General features: G+C 66.7%; 1 protein-coding gene across 2 annotated transcripts in view; it reads right to left on the reverse strand.

Annotated features, from left to right (window-relative positions):
- Window positions 1-4,610: 4,610 nt before the first annotated feature.
- AGAP3 (ArfGAP with GTPase domain, ankyrin repeat and PH domain 3) overlaps window positions 4,611-13,328 on the reverse strand; it is a 213,067-nt gene continuing 204,349 nt past the window's right edge. For both annotated transcript variants that reach the window (XM_039523630.1, XM_039523629.1), the window contains 5 exons: window positions 10,476-10,630; window positions 9,842-9,932; window positions 8,034-8,256; window positions 6,538-6,793; window positions 4,611-5,122 (listed from right to left, as the gene is read on the reverse strand). In XM_039523630.1, the coding sequence (XP_039379564.1) occupies window positions 4,904-5,122; window positions 6,538-6,793; window positions 8,034-8,256; window positions 9,842-9,932; window positions 10,476-10,630 (944 nt within the window). In that variant the 3' untranslated portion in view covers window positions 4,611-4,903. The remainder of the gene's footprint in view (window positions 5,123-6,537; window positions 6,794-8,033; window positions 8,257-9,841; window positions 9,933-10,475; window positions 10,631-13,328) is intronic.

Consider the following 13,328-nt stretch of genomic DNA (forward strand, 5'->3'; position numbering starts at 1 on the left):
GCATGCATGGGGCAGGGACAAGGGAGTGGGAGTGGGCAGTGTGGCTGCAGGGCAGCAGGTCAGAGGAGAGAAATGATCCAGTCCTGATTATCATTCTTCTTCTCTATGATTCTTCTATTATGATAACAGGAACAGGGTCTAAAACAGAGCTTGTAGGTACAGCGAACGGGACCCCTCGGCCGGGTCCATTCTGGGGGACAGTGAGCCAGACCCCCACGTCTGCACTTCACTCCTCGTCCCCAGCCAGCTCCAGACTAACAACCCCCTCCAGCCCCCGCTCCTCCTCTGCTCAGCCCCTTTCCCGGGCCAGGAGGTCACCTGATCTCTTTGTCTCCAACACCTTTAGTTGGCACCTTTGCAGAGGAGGGGCCCAGGCCATCAGTTGCTAGGAGACAGAGTGTCAGGCATTTATTTTCACTGGCCCTTTGCTCTGTAGCAATCACACACCCTTCTCCCACCACCTAGATACTTAAGAACTGCATAGGGGACACTGAGGCACCCACACAGCATTCAGAGAAAACATTAAGAACATTCCCAGTTTGTCACAGAGGCTAGGACTGTTTAGCTTGGAAAAGAGGAGACTAAAGGGGGATATGATAGAGGTATATAAAATCATGAGTGATGTGGAGAAAGTGGATAAGAAAAAGTTATTTACTTGATCCCATAATACAAGAACTAGGGGTCACCAAATGAAATTAATGGGCAGCAGGTTTAAAACAAATAAAAGGAAGTTCTTCACGCAGCGCACAGTCAACTTGTGGAACTCCTTACCTGAGGAGGTTGTGAAGGCTGGGACTATAACAGGGTTTAAAAGAGAACTGGATGAATTCATGGTGGTTAAGTCCATAAACGGCTATTAGCCAGGATGGGTAAGGAATGGTGTCCCTAGCCTCCGTTTGTAAAAGGGTGGTGATGGATGGCAGGAGAGAGATCACTTGATCATTGCCTGTTAGGTTCACTCCCTCTGGGGCACCTGGCATTGGCCACTGTCGGTAGACAGATACTGGGCTGGATGGACCTTTGGTCTGACCCAGTCTGGCCCCTCTTACGTTCTTAAGGGATGGGCAGGGATAGGACTAAGCTGGAGGGATGTGGAGGGGAGGAGGCAGGAGAGGAGGGACTGGGGCAGGGATACAAGTGGGGAGGAGGGGTGGGGCAAGTGCTAGCCGTCAGGGGGAGGGATAGCCCTGACCTGGGTGTAGGCGCTGCCCCGTTCCAATGCCCCCAACGAGTGGTGCTCGGTAGGGGCAGGGGGTGCCTGCCCTTCCCTAGGAGCTGCCCCCGCTTCTTTGTCCCAGCTGTCCCTGCCAGCCGTCGCCCAGCCTGTCCGTGTGGCCGGGCAGCCACAGCTGGGAGCCCAGGCCTGAGGCAGACTGTCCCCGTGTGCCAGGCCGTGCCTGGGAGGGCAGCCCAGCCTGGGGACCAGGGGACCTGCTCAGCTGCAGTTAGTTTCTGCCTCATCCTGACAGCCCCCGTGTGACCCCCCAGGCCCTGCGGCAGGGCAGCCTGTGACCCGCTGGCGTGTGGGGGCGGGCACTCAGCCCAAGCCCTGGGGACGAGCCTGTGAGGGCACCGGCTGCTCCGGGGCGTAAGCCAGGCCCAGGGGCCCAAGCTGGGCATTGTGCTGAGAGCCGACAGGCCGGGCCTGCGTGGCCCCTCCGGGGTGGCGCTGGCACCGTGCCCCAGGTCTGTGGTGGTACTGACCTGGCCACCCGGAACTGGAACCGCCCGGCACCTGGGATCCGCAGCACCACGCTGGCTCCAGCCGTCCCTCACCAGGGCATCTCCAGAGCCCCGAGGTGTGGGGCCTGTCAGGCCAGCACGGCCCCCTTCTCCTCAGGGGCCTGAGGAGAGCGTGGGGAGGCGGTGGGCCACCAGATCCCAGCTCCTGCCAGGCCTCCAGTGCGCAGCAGAGGGGTCCCAGCATCGGGCCCAGCTCCCCCTGCGGCTGCCTCTCCCCAACCCACCGAGCTGCTCTGGGCTAACGCTGGCACTGCCCAGGCACTGGTGGCAGCATGATCCACTGGGGCCGCTCAGCCACTTCCTCAGCCCCCAACGGGGATGGGCCCCTGGAGCTGACCTGGGAGGGCTGGAGACTAATGGCTGTGAGGGGCTCACATGCTGTGTGGCTGGCTCAGCCCCACATACGTTCCCTCACCCCATCACTGCTCCATCTCCCTAGCGCCTTGGGTGGCCACGTCTTCCCTGCGTGGCCCCTTGCGTCCTCACTAGCACTGGGCACCGTGCCCTGCCCGGGGAAGGCGCAGGCTCCTGCTGCAGCTGTGTGGTACGTGCCGCAGGCATGCCCGGGGCGGGGGGCCTGCACCCACGCTGCCCTCACTGGTTCCCGGTCTTGGAGGCAGAAACGGAGGCGCAGCCCGGCCTCGTGGAGCCTCAGCTGGAGTTTAGTTTGGGTCACGGCTTAGGGGCACGTCTGAAGGCCAAACCCACGGGTCTCACGTCCCCTCTTGCTCCGGGAGCTGCTCACCTGGCACCAGTGTGGTGACGGGTGTACAAGCAAGGGCAGCCAGAGGACATGCCGTGGGACCCTAGATTGGAGAGGTGTCAGCTGGGCACTGCCGTGCCAGGGAGCTCTGCAAGGGCTGGGCCATGACTGGTTCAGCCAGTTAGCCGGGCAGAGAGAGGGTCCGTGCTCTAATCGCCAGCACTGGCTGCCCAGCTGCAGTAGCCGACAGGTTACATTCGTGCTAGCAGCATAGCAGGGCGATGGAGCAGTTCCTCCCGCCTCAGCCCAACGTCGCTCTGGGGCCAGTGTTTCCTACCCTCCCTGGGCAAACTAAGGCCCAGCTGTGAGGCCCCCACCTCCCGAAGTGACCCCGTGGCCCTCCGCCTGCCACCTAGAGCCCTCAGAGGGGCTTACGGCTGGCTAGCAGCTCCCCCATTTGCTCCTATTCCCCTCCTGCCCGGCTGTGCCTCGCTCCCCCAATCACAGGGCTGGGTTTAGCTCCCACCCTGTTACCCAGGGTCCCTGACTGGCCCTTCCAGAGTCTAGTGGGTGCTTGGGCAACCTCTGGCCCGTAACGACCATTCCCTTCACTCTGCTCGTCTGTTCCCAGTTCTGGGTGTCTGAATCCCCTGGGCTCGCTAGCTCCCTCGGAGATGGTGCAGCCGCTGGCCCAGCCACAGCTCCTCGTGCCCAGGTGTTTGCCTGTTCCTGGGCTGTGCAATCAGGGATGTGCAGTGACAGCCCACAGCCCTGCCTGTGCAGTGGGGGAGCTCGTGGCATTCGCAAAAGGCCCCATAGCGCCTGCTCACCACATCCACACCTGGCGCACCCCTGTGCCAGGCCTCCCGGCTGCACCCTTCCATGCCCAGCGCGATGGACAAGCCGAGGCCTCAGCACCTGGGGGCCCGGTGCCACTGTTGGCCAGGCCCGAGCCCATCAGGCCAGTGGGGGCAGGGGCTCCCTGGGCTGCAGGCCGGGCTGAATGTCCTGTGGGAGAGGGCACAGAGAGGCTGGGCTGGCAGGAGGAGGGAGCTTTATTGGCCGTTATCTCCTGGTCTGCAGGTCACACACACAGGGCAAAGAAACAGTATTTACAGCGCGTCCATATAAATATTTCCAATGTACATTTTATACATGCGCAGCAGAGCCGCCCCAGAAGCGGTGTCCCAAGCCTGGGGGCTCAGCACGTGGTGCAGGCTCGGGCCAGGCCGTCAGAGGACCCGTCTCCCCTCCCCAGGCTCAGCCGGAGACCAGCCCCCTGGCAGGGCAGCAGGAGTTGGGCACGAGCCATGGGGAAGGCCAGGGAGTCTCCAGGGGAACAGACACAGCCAGGAGGGTCCCACAGCGGGTCAGTCCCTCTCCTCTCCTGCTTGCAAGCGAGGGGCCGCGGATGCCCAGGAGGGCGATTCCCTTTGCAGTTGTAGGCAGAGGAAGCAGCGAGGCCACAGCACGGAGCTGGGCTCCGTCCAACAGTGATGCCAGCCAACATGCACGCAGCCCCCCGAGCCTGGCACCCGTGGGGGGGCAGGGGAGGGTGCACAGGAACTGCCTCCATGTACCGACGGGGTGGGGGAAGGGGCACACAGGGACTGTCTCTCTGTACAGGGTGGGGGGCACATAGGAACTGTCTCTGTACTGAGTGGGGGTGCACAGAAACTGCCTCCATGTATGGGATGGGGCAGACAGGAACTGTCCCTGTACCAGGGTGGAGGAGGCACACAGGGACTGTCTCTGTACCAGCTGAGGGGGCAGTGGGGGCAGACAGGAACAGTCTCTCTGTACTGGGTGGGGGCACACAAGGACTGTGTCTCTGTACCGGGGCAGACAGGAACTGTCCCTGTACCAGGTAGGGGGAGCCAGGAACTGTCTCTCTGTACTGGGGGCACACAAGGACTGTCTCTCTGTACCGGGGAGGGGGCACACAAGGACTGTCTCTCTGTACCGGGGCAGACAGGAACTGTCCCTGTACCAGGTAGGGGGAGCCAGGAACTGTCTCTCTGTACCGGGTGGGGGCACACAAGGACTGTCTCTCTGTACCGGGGGGGGGGCACACAAGGACTGTCGCTCTGTACTGGGTGGGGGCACACAAGGACTGGGTCTCTGTACCGGGGGCACACAAGGACTGTCTCTCTGTACCGGGAGTACACAGGGACTGTCTGTACCAGGTGGGGGGCGGGGAGTGCATAGGAACTGCCTCCCCATATGGGGTGGGGGTGCAAGGCAGGGGAGCCCCTTCTCCTGCGAGGGCACCTCTGCGCGTGGAGCAGTTCAGCTGGGGTGTCGGCCACAGGGTGCACCATGCCAGCCCCCCTGCTCCTGTGAGACCCCCCAGCAAGGCAGGGAGAGCAGGTCCCTGCACCAGCAGCAGTGTCTGGCGGGGCCGGGAGCCCCCCACTGTCTCGCGGCTCCGAGTGGGAGGCCGGCCCGGCAGGGTGGCTAGAGGACGCTGGGGCTGGAGCCCAGCTCAGCCGGGGACGCCGAGCAGGAGTTGTTGGCGTTGCGGCGGGGCAGGCTGGGGGTCAGCGTGCTGACGGAGCTGTCGCTCGGGCATCCGTGCTGCAGGAGGATGTCGATACACTCCTGGCTGCCAGCTTGCCGGGCGTACACCAGGGGCGTCAGGCCACGGGCGTCCCTGCTCTTCACGTCCACCCCATACTGCACAGGGACAGAACACACCAGGGCAGCCGGTCAGTGCCAGCCAGCACCGGGCGGCTGCCGGCAGGACAGCCACGCAATGCGAGTCGGGCAGGCCAGGAAGGGGAGCCCCAGGTGGGTTTCAGGAAATGGTGGGAGTTGTGGGACTTAGAAAGGGCCTGGTGCAGGAGATCAACAATGGGAGGGGGAGAAAGGGGGTGCTGTGGGCTCAGCGAGGGGCTGGGGGGGACCAGAGCAGGGAACCGGGCTCAGCGAGGGGCTGGGGGGGACCAGAGCAGGGAACCAGGCTCAGCAAGGGGACTGGAGCCGGGAACCGGAGCCGGGAACCGGGCTCAGCGAGGGGACTGGAGCCGGGAACCGGAGCAGGGAACCGGGCTCAGCGAGGGGCTGGGGGGACCGGAGCAGGGAACCGGGCTCAGCGAGGGGCTGGGGGGGACCAGAGCAGGGAACCAGGCTCAGCAAGGGGACTGGAGCCGGGAACCGGAGCCGGGAACCGGGCTCAGCGAGGGGCAGGGGGGGACCAGAGCCGGGAACCAGGCTCAGCGAGGGGGGGGGACCGGAGCCAGGAACCGGGCTCAGCGAGGGGCTGGGAGGGACCGGAGCCGGGAACCGGGCTCAGCGAGGGAACCGGAGCAGGGAACCGGAGCAGGGAACCGGGCTCAGCGAGGGGCAGGGGACCGGAGCCTGGAACTGGGCTCAGCGAGGGGACTGGAGCCGGGAACCGGAGCAGGGAACCGGGCTCAGCGAGGGGCAGGGGGGGACCAGAGCCGGGAACCGGGCTCAGCGAGGGGCTGGGGACCAGAGCCGGAACCGGGCTCAGTGAGGGGGGGGGACCGGAGCCGGGAACCGAGCTCAGCGAGGGGCTGGGGGGGACCAGAGCAGGGAACCGGGCTCAGCGAGGGGCTGGGGGGGACCAGAGCAGGGAACCAGGCTCAGCGAGGGGACTGGAGCCGGGAACCGGAGCCGGGAACCGGGCTCAGCGAGGGGACTGGAGCCGGGAACCGTAGCAGGGAACCGGGCTCAGCGAGGGGCTGGGGGGACCGGAGCAGGGAACCGGGCTCAGCGAGGGGACTGGAGCCGGGAACCGGAGCAGGGAACCGGGCTCAGCGAGGGGCTGGGGGGCACCGGAGCCGGGAACCGGGCTCAGTGAGTGGGGGGGGGGACCGGAGCCAGGAACCGGGCTCAGCGAGGGGCAGGGGGGGACCGGAGCCGGGAACCGGGCTCAGCGAGGGGACTGGAGCCGGGAACCGGAGCAGGGAACCGGGCTCAGCGAGGGGACTGGAGCCGGGAACCGGAGCAGGGAACCGGGCTCAGCGAGGGGCTGGGGGGACCGGAGCCGGGAACCGGGCTCAGCGAGGGGACCGGAGCCGGGGACCGGAGCCGGGAACCGGGCTCAGCGAGGGGTTTCTCCTCACCCAGATGAGTAGCTGTGTGAAGACGACGTTGGCCATGGCGCTGGAGAGGTGCAGTGCCGTTCGCCCGTCCCCGTCCCCGTACGTCTCGTTCACCTCCTCCTTGGTGCCATGGGCCAGCAGCGTCACCACCAGGCGCACGTCGTCCTCCACCACGGCCCGCAGCAGCTGCTGCCCCAGGGGCACGTCCGAGTGCGGCAGCGCAGCCAGGAACAGCTTCTGCTCATACTTGGCCCGGATCCAGCGCTCCTTCTCCTCCCTGCAGTGAGGGACCCCTCACCGGGGCACCAGTGTCACGGGGCACCACATGGCAGGGGCGGCTTGTGCCACACACCACCCCGCACGTGTGCCCCTTACACTGTGCAGCAGCGCTTGTGCCCCAAGGGCAGACCTCTGTCCCTCATGGCCTTCACTCCCCCATGCTTGTGCACCACGTGCAACCCCAGCTCTTGTGCCCCTCACATACACTCCCCAGAACTCGTGCCCCACGTGCACCTGCCTGGCTCTTGTGCCCCATGTGCACCCCCACCTTGGCACTCATGCCCCGGGCACCCTTGCCCCAGCTCTCGTGCCCCACGTGCTCCCAGCTCTCACGCCCCACATGCCCCCAGCTCTCGTGCCCCACGTGCCCCCAGCTCTCGTGCCCCACGGGCCCCCAGCTCTCACGCCCCACGTGCCCCCAGCTCTCGTGCCCCACGTGCACCTGCCTGGCTCTTGTGCCCCATGTGCACCCCCACCTTGGCACTCATGCCCTGGGCACCCTTGCCCCAGCTCTCGTGCCCCACGTGCCCCCAGCTCTCGTGCCCCACGCACCCCCCCACTCGGCACTCCTGCCCTGTCTGTGCACAGGCACCCTGCTGCTCTCCTGCCCCTCCTGCTGGCGCAGTTCCCCGGAGCGTCTCCCTCGCACTGGGCCCGGCCCGCGGCAGGGAAAGGTTAGCTGCTGCGTGGAGCTGCCTGGTGCCACAGGGGGCAGCGTTATCGCGGCTGCCGTCGCGCCTGGTGCAGACAAAGGCTGAGCCGCTGGCCGGGCCCGCCTGGGGCAGCCGGGCCCGGCAGATCGATGTGCGCCGTGCGCCCCGCTATCTGCTCCCATTCTATCCATCTGCATCTGGCAGGCAGCGATCAATACCCGGCGTGGAGCATGCTCACTGCCGCTGCCCTCTGACCCGCGCCGAGCCGCTGATAAGGCGCAGAATGGGCTCTTGTCTGGGTGGCGGGATGAGTGACAGGAGAGACGCTCCGATAGGGACAGACAAGGCCTGAAAGGGACGCACCCCTGAGACCCACAGGCAGGCGCAGGCAAGCTGTCGCCGTTAACCCCTTCCACTCCGCAGCCAGCCGGCACTAGGGCAGCCACAGCACCCGCCAGCAGGACTCAGCTGCCCCCAAGGGAGACATCCACCCCCTGGGGCCGACAGGGCTTCCGAGCTGCAGACCCCCGGAGCTGCCTCCCGCTGCCCCCATCTGCCCACGAGCTCCCCACCGCAGCCCCTCACCTGCTGCTCTCGGGGCCCGGCTTCTGGTAGCCCTCCACCGCCCCTTCCCAGACAGCGTTGGCCAGCGCGTTGCCGATGGCCGTCATGACCATGATGAGCTCGCCAGGCCAGTCGTCCAGGTCCAGGGAGCGCACCCGGGACAGGTGGGTGCCCAGGTTACGGTGGATCCCAGAGCACTCGATGCACATGAGGGAGCCCAGGTTCAGACTCGCCCAGTCAGGGTCTGGAGAGTGGAAGGTGAGTGCACGGGGTGTTAGCAAAGGCCCCAGGGACCCACAAGCCCGTCCGCCCCCAGGGGCACCAGCCCTGCCGGGACCCACAAGCCTGTTCTCCACCCCCAGGGGCACCAGCCCTGCTGGGACCCACAAGCCCGTTCTCCACCCCTAGGGGCACCAGCCCTGCCGGGACCCACAAGCCCGTCCTCTACCCCCAGGGGCACCAGCCCTGCCGGGACCCACAAGCCCGTCCTCTACCCCCAGGGGCACCAGCCCTGCCGGGACCCACAAGCCCGTCCTCTACCCCCAGGGGCACCAGCCCTGCCGGGACCCACAAGCCCGTCCTCTACCTCCAGGGGCACCAGCCCTGCCGGGACCCACAAGCCCGTCCGCCCCCAGGGGCACCAGCCCTGCTGGGACCCACAAGCCTGTTCTCCACCCCCAGGGGCACCAGCCCTGCTGGGACCCACAAGCCCGTTCTCCATCCCTAGGGGCACCAGCCCTGCCGGGACCCACAAGCCCGTCCTCTACCTCCAGGGGCACCAGCCCTGCTGGGACCCACAAGCCCGTCCGCCCCCAGGGGCACCAGCCCTGCCGGGACCCACAAGCCCGTCCTCTACCCCCAGGGGCACCAGCCCTGCCAGGACCCACAAGCCCGTTCTCCACCCCTAGGGGCACCAGGCCTGCCAGGACCCACATGTCCCTCCCCAAACCTGCAGAGTCACCAGCCCCACAGGGATCCAGGGACCCACATTTTTTGCCTCTCTTGGGCAGTAAGATCTCATGGGGAAGTGAGGCCCCTAGGGCAGGGCGGGAGGGCCTGTGGGGCACAGGGCGGGAGGGTCCTGTGGGGCACAAACCCCACTTCCCTGGGCAGGGCGGGAGGGCCTGTGGGGCACAGGGGGGGAGGGCCCTGTGGGGCGCAAACCCCCATTCCCTGGGCTGGGGGGGAGGGCCTGTGGGGCGCTGGGTGGGTGGGCCCTGTGGGGCACAAACCCCACTTCCCTGGGCAGGGCGGGAGGGCCTGTGGGGCACAGGGCAGGAGAGCCCTGTGGGGCGCAAACCCCCCTTCCCTGGGCAGGGCGGGAGGGCCTGTGGGGCGCAGGGTGGGAGGGCCCTGTGGGGCGCAAACCCCCCTTCCCTGGGCAGGGCGGGAGGGCCTGTGGGGCGCAGGGTGGGAGGGCCCGGTGGGGTACAAACCCCCCTTCCCTGGGCAGGGCGGGAGGGCCTGTGGGGTGCAGGGTGGGAGGGCCCTGTGGGGTACAAACCCCCCTTCCCGGGGCAGGGCGGGAGGGCCAGTGGGGTGCAGGGAGGGAGGGCCCGGTGGGGTACAACCCCCCCTTCCCTGGGCAGGGCGGGAGGGCCTGTGGGGTGCAGGGTGGGAGGGTCCTGTGGGGCGCAAACCCCCATTCCCTGGGCAGGGCGGGAGGGCATGTGGGGCGCAGGGTGGGAGGGCCCTGTGGGGTACAAACCCCCCTTCCCTGGGCAGGGCGGGAGGGCCTGTGGGGTGCAGGGTGGGAGGGCCCTGTGGGGTACAACCCCCCCTTCCCTGGGCAGGGCGGGAGGGCCCCATCCTCAGGCAGCGTCACTCACTGGGCGCGTCGCAGTCCACGCAGAAGCTGTTCCCACGTGCAGTGCGGACCGTCTGCAGGGCCAGTGCGTCGCTCTGGCTGCCCAGCCGAGCCTGGAACAGGAAGGGCAACCCCCCGAGTCGTTAGGGGCTGGCTGGCCCCCCGGGCCTGTCTCCTCTCATCGTTGTCCACCGGGCAGCCGCCAGGGCCGCGCTCTGATGGGCACCAGAGGGGCAGACAGCACTGGGGGCTGGGGAGCTGTCCCTGGCCAAGGCAGGGCACGGGGGGCAGGAGAGAGATGGGGGAGTGATGCCAGCCCAGGCAGGGTTGAGGGCGCAGGGGGGCAGGCACCAGCCTGGTGGTGTGGAGGGTACACAAGAAGTGGCCTAGGCAGGACCCAGTGGGGCACACACTTACCGGGGTGGGGGTGCAGGGGCTGTGGGGCAGGAGCCAACCCAGGTAGGGTGAGGCTGGGGTGCATGGGGGCCAGCACCAGCCGGGGTGGTGTGGGCCTGGCCTGCGTAGGGGCGAGTGGAGCAGGCGCTGACGGGGGGCCCAGACCAGGAGGGCCTGTGGTGGGGCAGGTGTCAGCCCACGCAGGGCAGGGTGGGGCACAGTGGGACACCTGCCAGCCTGGGCAGGGAGGGGTCCCTCACCTTGTTCTTGCTGCTCTCGCAGCCCTGGAGGCTGGCCAGGATCTGGCTCTCGATGGCCTGGACCCACAGCTCCCGTTCCTCGGACGTCGAGGCCTCAAAAAGCCAGGTCTGGCCCGTCAGCGACACAATGATGAACTCGAACGACTCGTCTTGTTCTGGAACAGAAGGGAGGGGTCACTGCGCTGGGCCGGAGGGGGGGGGTGATGGGGTCACTGAGCCAGCCTGGGAGGGGTGATGGTGTCACTGCGCTGGCCCGGGGGTGGGGTGTGATGGTGTCACTGCACCGGCATGGGGTGGTGATGGGGTCACTGCACCGGCTCGAGGGGTGGTGGTGATGGAGTCACTCGCCCGGCCTAGGGGGGTAATGGGGTCACTGTGCCGGCACTGGGGCGGTGATGGTGTCACTGCACTGGCACGGGGCGTTGATGGGGTCACTGAGCCAGCCTGGGAGGGTGATGGTGTCACTGCGCTGGCCCGGGGTGTGTGTGATGGTGTCACTGCACCGGCATGGGGGTGGTGGTGATGGGGTCACTGCACCGGCTCGAGGTGGTGGGGCTGGGGTCACTTCGCCGGCCTAGGGGGGTAATGGGGTCACTGTGCCGGCACTGGGGTGGTGATGGTGTCACTGCACTGGCACGGGGGGGGGGCGTTGATGGGGTCACTGCGCCGGCCTGGGAGGGGTGATGGGGTCACTGTGCCGGCCCGGGACGGGGGGGTGTGATGGTGTCACTGCACCAGCACGGGGTGGTGGTGATGGGGTCACTGCACCGGCTCGAGGGGTGGTGGTGATGGGGTCACTTCGCCGGCCTGGGGGGGTGATGGGGTCACTGAGCCGGCCAGAGGGGTGGTGGTGATGGGGTCACCGCCGGCCTAGGGGGTAATGGGGTCACTGCACTGGCACGGGCGGGGGCGTTGATGGGGTCACTGTGCCGGCATTGGGGTGGTGATGGTGTCACTGCACTGGCACGGGGGCATTGATGGGGTCACTGTGCTGGCCTGGGGAGGTGATGAGGTCACTATGCTGGCCTGGGGAGGTGATGGGGTCACTGCGCCGGCACGGTGGTGATGGGGTCACTGCACTGGCACAAGGGGTGGTGATGGGGTCACTGCGTCAGCATGGGGTGGTGATGGGGTCACTGTGCAGGCATGGTGGGGTGATGGGGTCACTGCACCAGCCGGGGTTGATGGGGTCACTGCGCCGGCACAGGGGTGATGGGGTCCCGGCCCAGGCACAGGGGATGGTGATGGGGTCACTATGCTGGCCTGGGGGGTGGTGATGAGGTCACTGTGCTGGCCGGGGGGGAGGTGATGGGGTCACTGCGACGGCACGGGGGTGGTGATGGGGTCACTGCACTGGCACAAGGGGTGGTGATGGGGTCACTGCGTCAGCATGGGGGTGGTGATGGGGTCACTGCGCCGGCCTGAGGGGTGGTGGTGATGGGGTCACTTCGCCGGCCTAGGGGGGTAATGGGGTCACTGCACTGGCACGGGGTGGGGGGGCGTTGATGGGGTCACTGTGCCGGCATTGGGGTGGTGATGGTGTCACTGCACTGGCACGGGGCGTTGATGGGGTCACTGTGCCGGCCTGGGGGGAGGTGATGAGGTCACTGTGCTGGCCTGGGGGGAGGTGATGGGGTCACTGCGCCGGCACGGGGGTGGTGATGGGGTCACTGCACTGGCACAAGGGGTGGTGATGGGGTCACTGCGTCAGCATGGGGGTGGTGATGGGGTCACTGTGCAGGCACAGGGGGTGGTGATGGGGTCACTATGCTGGCATGGTGGGGTGATGGGGTCACTGCACCAGCCGGGGGGGGGTTGATGGGGTCACTGCGCCGGCACAGGGGGGGTGATGGGATCACTGCCCAGGCACAGGGGATGGTGATGGGGTCACTATGCTGGCACAGGGGTAGTGGTGATAGGGTCACTGTGCCGGCCCATGTTCTCTTAGGAGATCGGCATCCAGATCTGCCCGTCATGGCGACTTAGCCAGGGGGTGCCCAGTGCTGACCCAAAGGGGCTGCCGGGGGGGGAGAGCAGTAACCCCTCTGCGAGAGGGACTCCTTAGGGTGTGCCATGGGCAAGGGGGGCTAGTCTGCCAGAAGCTGGGAATGGGCAACACGGGGATGGATCACTTGGTGATTCCCTGCTCTGTTCATTCCCTCTGGGGCACCTGGCGCTGGCCACTGTCGGCAGACAGGACACTGGGCTGGATGGACCTTCGGTTTGACCCAGTGTGGCCGTTCTTATGTACTCAGGGATTCCTTGGTGGGTGGGTGGATGTGGGGGGGAGGGGGCTCTGCTTAGAGTCTCCCTGGTAGGGGGAGGAGGGGGCTCTGCTCAGTCTCCCTGGTGGGTGGGGCCCTTATGAAGGTCTCGTGGGTGGGGGCTCTGCTCAGGGTCTCCCTGGTGGGTGGGTGGGGCCCTGATGAAGGTCTCCCTGGTGGGGGGGGGAGGGGGCTCTGCTCAGGGTTTCCCTGGTGGGTGGGTGGGGGGGCCCTGCTGAAGGTCTCCCTGGTGCGTGTGTGCAGGGGTGGGGGAGGGGGGCCCTGCTGAAGGACTCCCTGGTGCTGGGGTGGGGGTTTCCCCGCAGGGGTGCCTGGGCGTGGGATGCTCGCACCCAGAGTTCACACGGGGTACGTGTCCCATCTCTGCACCCAGACGCCAGATTTACCGTTTATTGCCCAACTTGAGCAGTTAGTGCAGCGAACGACTGAACTACGCAGGGCCCGAATGGAATGACTAATAAACGTTATGTCACAGCACACGCTTCAGCTCATAGCAAAATGATTTGTAATTACCTAATTAGCGTTATGCAAATAACACCCTCATCTCCATAATGTGCCTTCCCAGTTC

The sequence above is a fragment of the Mauremys reevesii genome, linkage group 2 (assembly GCF_016161935.1).
Source record: "Mauremys reevesii isolate NIE-2019 linkage group 2, ASM1616193v1, whole genome shotgun sequence".
In the NCBI taxonomy this organism is placed as follows: Eukaryota; Metazoa; Chordata; order Testudines; family Geoemydidae; genus Mauremys; species Mauremys reevesii.